We start from the raw sequence: 10738 nt of genomic DNA, 5'->3' as shown, positions 1-10738 counted from the left end.
CACTGCATTTGAGGGTCGACCAAAATATGGTGTCTACATGCACAATAGTAGTTGATCCTTCATACATATCTTTCAATACATGTATATACCTAATAGATACCTTCTTTTGTTCTAACACTCTTCATAAGACATCTCTTGGAACACTATCATAAGCCTTCTTCAAATCGATAAAAACCATGTATAGATCTTTCTTCATATCTTTATATTTCTCCATCAAGATTCTAACGAGAAAGATTGCTTCCATAGTTGAACGACCGAGCATGAAGCCAAATTTATTGAGAGAGATAGAAGTGTCATGACACAGTCAATGTTCCACAACTCTCTCCGACAACTTCATAGTATGGCTCATGAGTTTAATTCTCCTATAGTTTGAGCAACACTGTATGTCTCCCTTATTTTTAAAAATAGGTACTAAAATACTCCTCCTCCATTCATCAGGCATTTTCTTTGAATTTAGAATCTTATTAAACAATTTAGTTAGCCATGCCACTCCTATATCTTTCAAATACTTCTACACTTCAATTGGTTAAACAAATTAGCTAACCATAATTTACTTAGCTAGTTAGTTAACAACTTTAGTTAACTGTTATAATAGCTAGAATATAGTTGTAATAGAAAAATAATCTTTCGTTTCTCTTTTGCTCTTTCTCTTCTTAGTGTTTATAAGAAGCTTTTTTTTTCTTCTTGTAATCTTATAAGAAAGTAATCAAATCAATCTTCAGTTTCTCTCACTTTTTGTGACGGTATTAGAGCATTTTTCTTAAGTTTTTTTTTTCTTATGTTTATTCTTCTATGTTTTTTGATAAGCTATTCGTTTATTCTCTATTAATTAATCTTTGTTCAAGAAAACCATTTTCTTTCATTACTCTCTTCATCAAAAACCTAACAATGGCAAATACTACTCCTACACCTCCTACTGCCATGCTTAATAATTTACAAAATCCGACAAATCCTTGCTTTGTTTATCCTAAACCAAATTTCACCCACCATTGCTTTGCATTTTTTTCTTTTGTCCGAAGATAAAACATACGCACACATTGCTCAGGGACAAGACTTGGCATCTTGGTAAAACCATTACTCTACTTAGGAGGCTATTTTATTACCATCTTACAACTTTAATATATTTTTTAAAAATCCTTAACATTGAAGCTATCAAAGGTTTTTAGGTAAAAAATTAAATTACCAAACCATTTCTTCCCTTTTCTCTCTCTTCTCTACCCTATATTTTCTCTATCTTCGTTATTTCTCTCTTTCCTTTCTCTTCTTTGCTACTTCCCTCACCTCTATCTAGATGTTGGTGTTCCCAACATCTTATGGATATAAGACCTCAATCAATTGATTACTCTCATTCTAGGCATCTTTTTTAACTAAACCTAGCCTCTACTATCACTGAAAATGAAAGAATCTAATAAAGGGCCAAAAATCCTTTCTTTTTAGCTCTTATCTTTCTAAAGATAGTAGAGGCTGGGGTTAGTCAAAAAATAATGCTCAAAAGGAGAGGAGTTGATTGGTGTGGCATCACATCCGTCCAACCTTAAGAACATAAAATTCAAACAAGTCTTCTTTACAAGTCACGATTCTCCTTTATGCAACCCGATAATTTCTTACTCTAAATTAATGTTATCATGTATTTCTAGGACTAAGGAAAGGTCACTAAAGGGTGGAGAGGTGGCACCACTTTCGTCTAATATTAGGAACACTAGAATCCAACTGAGTCTTTTTTGCATTTCCTAATTCTCTTTTTCATGACTTGAAAATTTCTTACTCTAATTCAACACCACCAAACATTACTGAGTTTAGGGAAGGGTCACTGAAGAGTGGGGTAGTGGCACCAATGGTGGTAGGGCTAGTTGGAGATGGTGAAAGGCAGCCAAAGGGAAAATATAGGGGGAAGGGGAGGGATAGAGAAGAAAGAGAAAAGAGAATGACAATGAATGGGTGGGAAGGGTAGTAAGGTAATTCCATTTTTACAAAATGATGTTACATCAATAGGTTAATTTGAAAACCTATAACATTTGACTATAGTGACTATAATATTGCTCAAATTGAAGTTTAAGAATTTTAAAGAAATAAATTAAAGTTAAGGGACAATAATGAAATGACATCCTAAGTTAAGGAATGATGGGTGAAATTTACCCCTTCATCCTAATGAGAATCTAGCTCTTATATTGGTTTCTTCTCTTTTATTGGATCCAACTATCACTCTTGGTCTAGAGCAATGAAGATGGCTCTATTGTAAAGAACAAGGTAAGATTTATTTATGGTTTTATTCCTGCACGTACAGTTATTGATTCTCTTTACTCTACTTTGGTGAGATGCAATGCAATGTTACTTTCCTAGATCACACTCTACTTATCTCCTTCAATTTCTCACAGCGTTTTTATGGAAAACAATTTATTTATGGAATGATCTTAGAGATCATTTCTTTTAAGGATAAACTCTGCATCTCTTATTTGTAAGAAGAAATCTCTAATATGAAGCATGGTAATCTCTATATCACATATTATTTCATTAAATTAAAGAATACATGAGATGAATTTATTAGTATTAGGCCAATAACCTAGTATTTACTTATGAAACCTCATGTTTTTGAAACGCTCATGGACAAGTTAGGCCCTATAAAAAGAATGATTATATAATAAGGTTTCTAAAGGGATTTAATAAACAATTTACTACTATGAGATCAAAAATCATGCTAATAGACCCTACCATCCACTGATTGAATATTTTCATTAGTAAAATAAAAAATTGATAGATGTTTTCACCTTAAATCTTTATTAATGAATTAAAGGCTTTTTTTAACAAAGTAGCTTCTAATAATCTTACTAAGGGTACCAATGGCGACTTCTTCTTAGTTTTATAATGGAGCAATGAATTAATATTTAAATGGTAATTAGAAATCAATTCGCAATTACTGTTTGAAAATTTGGGTACATTGGATAAATGTTATAAGAAGCATGGATTTCCTCTTAGTTTTAAGTTTAGAAATGCTAATCAATCCATTATCGATAGTATTATTATTGACTCCAATGGGTTTATTGCTAAAGCGAATAAGTTTATCAAGGCTCCAAGTATCTTTTCACTTAAAGAACAATATGACAAATTTTAACTTTGATTTAACAAACAGAGAAAGCACCTTTCATGCCTCTATTGCAAACTAAGTTTGAACCTTACCACCATCTTAGGTAATCACTTTCTTCTTTTTCATTTTCACTCAAAATCCCCAAATTGTGTAATTTATACTAGTGAAGGAGATCATAACATCTAAGAGATCATAACATCCATTCACTATCTCTATTCAATTACTATAAGAAAAATCATCATATAATATGAAGCTTTCTAATAATCAATAATCCACAAGAACATATGCTAGAACTATTCACGTTGCATATTTAATAATTCTTCATGATGTCCTTTATTTACCTCATTTTACTTTAACCCTATCTCAATTGCTAAACTAACAACTTTGCTTGGTTTGTCATTCAAAATGTTATTTCATTCAAGATGTGAACACTCGAAGAATGATTGGTTTAGTTAATGTGTCACATACCGAAAATTTCGAGCTCTGAATAGTACTAATTCCGGTATTTGAATATTCTTATTCAAAGCCAACTTGAGGACTAAAAATGAGATGAAAATTAATTAAAATAAGTAGAATAAAAATTGAAGTGACCATCGGGTTATGGACTTAATCGGTATTTTTGAAAATGATAGACGATAACCCGATGAAGAGCATTTTGGTCAATTCACTTGAAGAGTTGACTTTTGACCGAAATGTCAATTAAAATGAGTGAGATTGATATATTAGAATGCGATTTAAGAAATGGAAATAAGTTGGAAAATTTAAGAGGGACATAGAAGGAATTAATGAATTGTAATAAAAATAAATAAAATTATAATTATAATTATAATTAATTTGAGATATTTTGTAATAAGACAAAATTGACTATTTAAGATAATTATTCATTAAAAATACATTAATATCATCATCAACTCATCTACTTCCTCTTCTTTCTCTCCTTGCCGTCCCCATTCTCTTACCCTTCCTCCATTGTTGCTTCAATCAAAACTTTAAAACCCTTAATTTCTCTCACAATTTCCATAGAAATTCAAGAAAATTCCTTGAGTAAAGCCCTAAATTGAAGAAAGGAAGTAAGAAAGACAAGAAATTTAAAAGAATTGTGGAGGGTGGAAGCTAGCCTATTGAGGTAAGTGAAGATCCTTGTTCAACTAGTTATGAATTTATATATTTTAAGTTTGATTTTTGAAGTTTTGATGGAAATTATGCATGATATGGAAGAAGGGAAATTTGGTCATGATGGTAGAAGTTAAAGTTTATAAGATTTGATATGATTAATTGGATTTTTAAGCTTGAATGAGGTAGTAGCATAATTTAGGAACTTGAATTGATTGAAATTAAAAGATGGAAGTTAGGGTTTCCTTATGCAATTAGGGTTTTTGTGGTACGGAGCTTAATTAATGTTAAAATGGTTATATTATAACTATTTGAGGTGCCTTTGCTAAGAAACATTAAAGATTTGGAGGGGAAATTTAGTGAATTAAAGTGATGCCCTAAGTGCTGAATCTAGACATCTTGAGTCTAGTGAAGTTATTAGCTTATAACTTGAGCTACGTAACTTCAATTGATGTGAAATTAATGGGAGATGAAACGTAAGACAAAGTGCTAAAACTTTCATTTGGAACACTTAACCTGAAAATGGCTGGAAGATGCCTCAATTAGGGCTAGAATCCGGCAATGCAAACCTGGAACCTAGAAAATTAACCAAATAAACAGTATGTATTTAATTGAGCATAACTCACTCTACAAAACTCAAAATTGAGTGATTCTTGAATTTGTGCAATCCTAAGACATAGAGGAACAATTCATATATAAACTATGAAGCCGAATTATGACTATAACCTACCCAAATTAGTTAGAAAAAGTGAGTCCAGAAATCTAACTGAATTCTAGAATAGCCCTGAAACTTGAGTAAGTGTGACCTAAACAGTTTTGGTAAAATGACAATAATAAAGCTATATAAGTTCAAATTAGATGATTCTAAAGCCAAATTAGACATAAAACATAAACCTACAACTTTCATGTTTTGACCTAGACCCAGATATAAAGCTAAATAGGTTGAAATGTTAGAGCAACTCAAAACATCAAAACTGAAATTTCCTACAACTCAGCAATTTTGCCCTATGACCTCTGGGTAGTAAACAAAGCATAATTTCCTTTGTACATCTCTAATTAAGGTGCTACAAAATAATCTGGAAACTTAAGATAAAGGCCTAAAACTTTGATTTAGAGACTTGGTACAAATTATAAGTATAAAGTGCTCATATACTGAATGCAAGTTTGAGGTGAAAATCTGGAATACCTGAGAATTGAAGGGTAAGACACCCAGGAGTAGTACCTAGTATTTTAACCATAACTAATGATCTAGACCACCAAATTAAGTGATTCAAAATGATAATTAAAGCTAAGACATAGAGGAATAACTTTCATTGAGATCACTTTGACAAATTATGATTGGAACTAGGTTGAAATTGAGTTTAAAAGTTATGTTCAAAGGCTGCCCTAAAATCTGAAAAAGTGAGAATGTGTAGTAATCTTACGAATTTAATTGGTTAACTATTAGTGGAAGTTAGAATGAGTATTAAAACTTTTGAAATTGTGTATTTTCAGTGGAGAAGAGAACTTTGGAAAGAAGGGAGAATTAAGTCTAAGAAAGAAGTCTAAGATAAGGTTTGTGCACAACTTGAATTTCTCTTGTGTTTTAAGTTGCAAATGAAACTAATGTGAATTTCTTTTGTATTTAAGAAATGTTTACATTATTTTAAGAATATTTGGAATGTTGAAAAGAATGTGTTATTATGCTGAAAAGGCAGACGTTGGCCATTGATTTTACTGTAGCAAGGGGTGGCCGGATTGAATGTGTTTTAGAAGTGCTTTAAGAATTTGATGTGTTACCAATCCTATATGCGAATTAGTGATGATTTGAAATGTTGTGATTTAAATAGAAATTGTTTTAAATTGTTTTGAAACCACTGTTGGCATGGCAAACTTTGATTGTTCCCTCATTAATAATGGTTAATGAGGTTGAGATTGATTTGTTACCTTTCCTCTCTGGCTTGCCAATTGAGATTGAGATCGGATGAATGCATTCATATTTGCTAGCTAGCCTTACTTCCCCCAATAGTAACGACTATGGGGTTGAGATAGCTTTGTCATGGTGTATAATGCAGCATTGATTGTGAAATTTTATGCTATGGCTTAAACTGTGTGTAATTGGCAACACAAACGATTTTAATTATTTTGATAAAGGTGTTGTGAAAATAAATGATTTGTGAATAACGATTTGCTGATGTTGAGAACATTTTTACCGTTTTTATATTTTACGGAAATTTAAGCATCTTGAATAATTTATCATGGTTTGATTAATTATATTTTATGATGATTTTATAAATTATTAAGTTGTATACCACTGAGTTAAATACTCAGCGATAGTTATTTGTATGCTGTCGCAGGTAGGGGAAAATAGAAGGTAGCTGAGTGAACACATTAGAAGCTGTACTCCTTAACAGATAGGGTATATTTCTAAGTTACTCTTTCTATTTTGTTTCAGATGTAAATAATTGCTATATGAATGTAAACATATTTGAGCAGTTATACAAACAGTATTGTAATATTATTTCTTCTTACTTCAAATGGATGTAAGTTTGTAAATATTTATTTCTTTTGGATTGTGAATGAAGAAAGTGCTTGTTTAAATGTTGTGTTGATGAATTGTGAAATACATATATTGCACAGGTTTTTAATAGGTTTTCAAATTTTTGATAATTGAATTTTTAGAGTTCACCACGCTGATTTTTCACCAAAATTCTTAAAGTTTTAAAAATATTTATTTCTTCTCTTAATTAAATTTCATAGTATTTTCTTAATATTAAAATCACTAATAACCCTTTTATTGACAATTTTAAATTGGAAAGTGAATTTGAATTCATTTAAAATCCCTTGTAGTATGTTTAATGGATTATCAGTAGACAGAGTTTGATAATTCATTCGGCATATTGTGGGATCATGTTATATCTTATGAAAGGGTAAGGTGTGACATGTTTTGGTGGTATTAGAGCAAGTTTTGATGAAAGTTTTGAATTGCAAACTAGTAATATTTTCTTGATAAGTATAACTGCTCGAATGTTATAGATTGATACATATAGTATATTTACATCATGAAAATGAACTCACGAGTAGAACTTTCCTTATGTTGGTTGTCAGGGAGGTAGAAAATCTTGTGAATTAAAATGGAAGGGAGGGATAACTTTGTAGAATAATCAGTGGTAGCTGAAGTCAGAGGAGAGGCCCCAGCTCCTCTGGGTGTGGAAGGGCCAGCTGCACAAGCCCCTCTTATGTAGTTTCCTGCTCAATTTGCTTAATAGATGGCTGCATTCTTCTAGCAACTGGCTGGTAATATGCAAGTATAAGCCCCAACCCCCACAGAGGTAATATGAGAAGCTAATGAAATATGGGGCTACTGAATTCAAGGGCACTGTAGATCCGCTTGAGGCAGAACAATGGTTGGAAAGGATGGACAGAGTCTTCAAGAAGCTACAGTGTACGGATGCTTTAAAATTTGAATATGCTGTGTCATTGCTTCAAGGGGATGCTTATGAATGGTGGAAGACTATCCCGAACAGTCTAATGGAGCCTCCTGTTCTGACATGGGGTGACTTTCTTAGGGAGTTCAGGCAGAAGTATGTCCTGGATACTTATTTTGACATGAAGCTTCAAGAATTTTTGAGCTTAAGACAGGGAGATAGAATAATAGCTGAATATGAAAGAGAACTCTCCCGGTTGAGTCATTCTTGCTTAATACCAGCAGAGATAAATGTAAGCGGTTTGAGGCCAAGCATCAAAATGCAAGTGGTGGGTTTCAGGTATACAAACTTCTCATATTTGATTTCACAAGCTCTCAAGCTGGAGAGAGTAGAACTAGAAGTGACAACTAAGAACGGAGTGAAAGAGAAAGAAAAGAATGTGAAGACTACTTATTAGAGTACAAGTAGTGGTTTAGGAAAGAGAAAGAGTTTTGAGGGACCCAGTACTCGAAAATTTGGCAGAGGTAGATATTCAGGACAAAGGCTAGCTAGACCTAGTCAGCAAATGTTTAGAGGAACATCATCTGTTCACACTTGTGAGACATGTGGCAAGGTGCATGGGATAGTCTATTTTAAGGCCACTGGAGCTTTTTATAATTGTGGAGGAACTGGACATTTCGCTCAGGATTGCACCAATGCACACCAACCTATGCCATATATCACAGCAGAGGGGTTAGCTCAGGGTTCTACCCCTAGAGTGTCACAGACTGCTAATAGAGGTAGAGGCAGAGGTAGAGGCCGAGGCAGTACCACCACTAGTCAGGGGATAATAAATCAGCCCGACCAAAGTGGTACACCAGCCCGATTGTACACCATGCAACAGAGAAAAGAAGCAGAAACTTCTGACGTGGTGGCTAGTATATTCTCTTTCCTTGAACAAGATCTATATGTGTTGTTTGACCCTGGCTCTACTCATTCGTATGTTAGTACTAGAGTTGTTTATTATCATGCTATTCCTTGTGTGAAAATCGACCATGATGTGTTGGCGACTAGTCCATTAGAGCAAGAGGTAAAAGTGAATAGATTATATCAGGATTGTCCATTGGTGATTCAAGGACATATATTTTTATCTAATTTGATTGAGATGCCCTTCAAAGATTATGATGTTATTTTGGGCATGGTTTAGCTATCCAGGCACCATGCAATGATTGACTGTAGATTGAAGATAGTCACTTTTGGTCTCCCTGAGTATATAGATGTGGTGATACAAGAGGAGAGACAGTTGTTGCCATCTAATCTCATTACAACTGCACTAGCTAGGAAGACGATTTGAAAGGGTGTGAGATTTATCTGGCTCATGTGGTAGACACACGTGTGGAGAGTCCAGATCTTAAGGATATCCCTATAGTGTGTGACATTTCAGATATTTTTCCTGATGAATTGCCAGGATTGCCCCTGGTTAGAGAAGTGCAGTTTGAGATTGAGGTTATGCCTAGAGTGGAGCCAATATCTATCACTCCATATAGGATAGCACCTACAGAGTTGAAAGAATTAAAGGTGCAATTGTAGGAATTGCTTGATAAAGGGTTCATACACCCTAGTGTGTCACCGTGGGAAGCGCCAGTGTTATTTGTTAAGAAGAAGGATGGTACTCTTCGTCTGTGCATAGATTACAGACAGTTAAACAAGGTGATAGTGAAGAACAGATATCCTCTGCCTAGAATTGATAATCTATTTGATCAACTAAATGATGCAATCGTGTTCTCCAAAATAGATTTGAGATCAGGGTACTATCAACTGAGGGTGTAGGAGCAAAGTATTCCAAAGGCTGCTTTCAGGACTCGATATGGCCACTATGAATTTTTGGTGATGCCATTCGGGCTGACTAATGCTCCAGCTGCATTTATAAGCTTGATGAACACAATCTTCAGGCCATACCTTGATCAATTTGTGGTGGTATTTATTGATGATATTCTGGTGTATTCAAAGAATGTAGAGGAGCATGATAAACACTTGAGAATAGCATTGCATATTTTGAGGGAAAAGCAGTTATATGCCAAGTCATTTAAATGTGAGTTTTGGCTGAAGGAGATTGCCTTTTTAAGGCATATTATGTCGGTAGAGGAAATTAAAACAGATCCTAGTAAGGTGGAAGCTATCCTTAATTGGAAACCGTCGAAGAATGTTACAAAAGTTTGCAGTTTCCTTGATTTGGCTGGGTATTATCACATATTTGTGGAGGGATTTTCTATGTTGGCATCTCCATTGACTAAGTTACTGCGAAAAAATGTGAAATTTCAATGGACTGACCAGTGCCAAGAGAGCTTTAATAAGCTGAAATGGTGTTTGACTGAAGCTCCAATCTTGACTTTACCTACACTGGGTAAAGAATACACTATCTATAGTGATGCTTCTCATAACGGATTAGGTTGTGTGTTAATGCAAGATAGAAATGCCATTGCCTATGCTTCACGCCAGCTTAAGCCATATGAGAGGAATTATCCCACCCATAATTTGGAGCTTGCAGCAGTTGTCTTTGCCCTTAAGATTTGGAGACAATATTTATATGGGGAGAGATGTTACATTTACATAGATCATAAAATTTTGAAGTATTTGGACACTCAAAAGGAATTGAATTTGAGGTAAAGGAGATGGCCTGAATTGATAAAAGATTAAGACTGTTTAATTGATTATTAGCCAGGGAAAGCTAATATGGTGGCAGATGCATTAAGTCGTAAAACCATAGCTAGCTTGAAAGTTTTACCCTTATCTATGGTGCTTGAATTAAGAGCATTACATGCTGAGTTGGTGATAGATACTGATGGGCAGATTTTGGTTACCTTACAAGTGAAACCGATGCTAGTTGAACAAATTAAAGCAGCAGCCCAGATTGATGACAGTTTCTTAAAGTTAATAGAAGAGGCTCGAGATGGCAAGAAACCAGAATATTTAGTAAATGTTGAAAGCATGTTGCTATATCAAGGTAGAATGTGCATTCCTAATGATGTGAGATTGAAGCATATCATCTTACAGGAAGCACATGATTCGTCATTTGCCATGCATCCTGGCGGGAAAAAAATGTACAGAACCATAAAAGAGCACTACTAGTGGAGAGGGGTGAAGAAAGACATTACAA

The 10738-nt window shown here is 34.0% G+C and overlaps 1 protein-coding gene across 1 annotated transcript; it reads left to right on the top strand.

The window, feature by feature from the left end:
* Positions 1-7522: 7522 nt before the first annotated feature.
* On the top strand, positions 7523-8059 carry LOC131180660 (uncharacterized). Its single transcript, XM_058148012.1, has one exon. The coding sequence runs from the start codon at positions 7523-7525 to the stop codon at positions 8057-8059; it is 537 nt and encodes a 178-aa protein (XP_058003995.1).
* Positions 8060-10738: the final 2679 nt, after the last annotated feature.

Source organism: Hevea brasiliensis, chromosome 6 (genome assembly GCF_030052815.1).
Source record: "Hevea brasiliensis isolate MT/VB/25A 57/8 chromosome 6, ASM3005281v1, whole genome shotgun sequence".
In the NCBI taxonomy this organism is placed as follows: domain Eukaryota; kingdom Viridiplantae; phylum Streptophyta; class Magnoliopsida; order Malpighiales; family Euphorbiaceae; genus Hevea; species Hevea brasiliensis.
The sequence above is the reverse complement of the archived record's forward strand: the minus strand, read 5'-3'. Positions and strand labels throughout refer to the sequence as shown.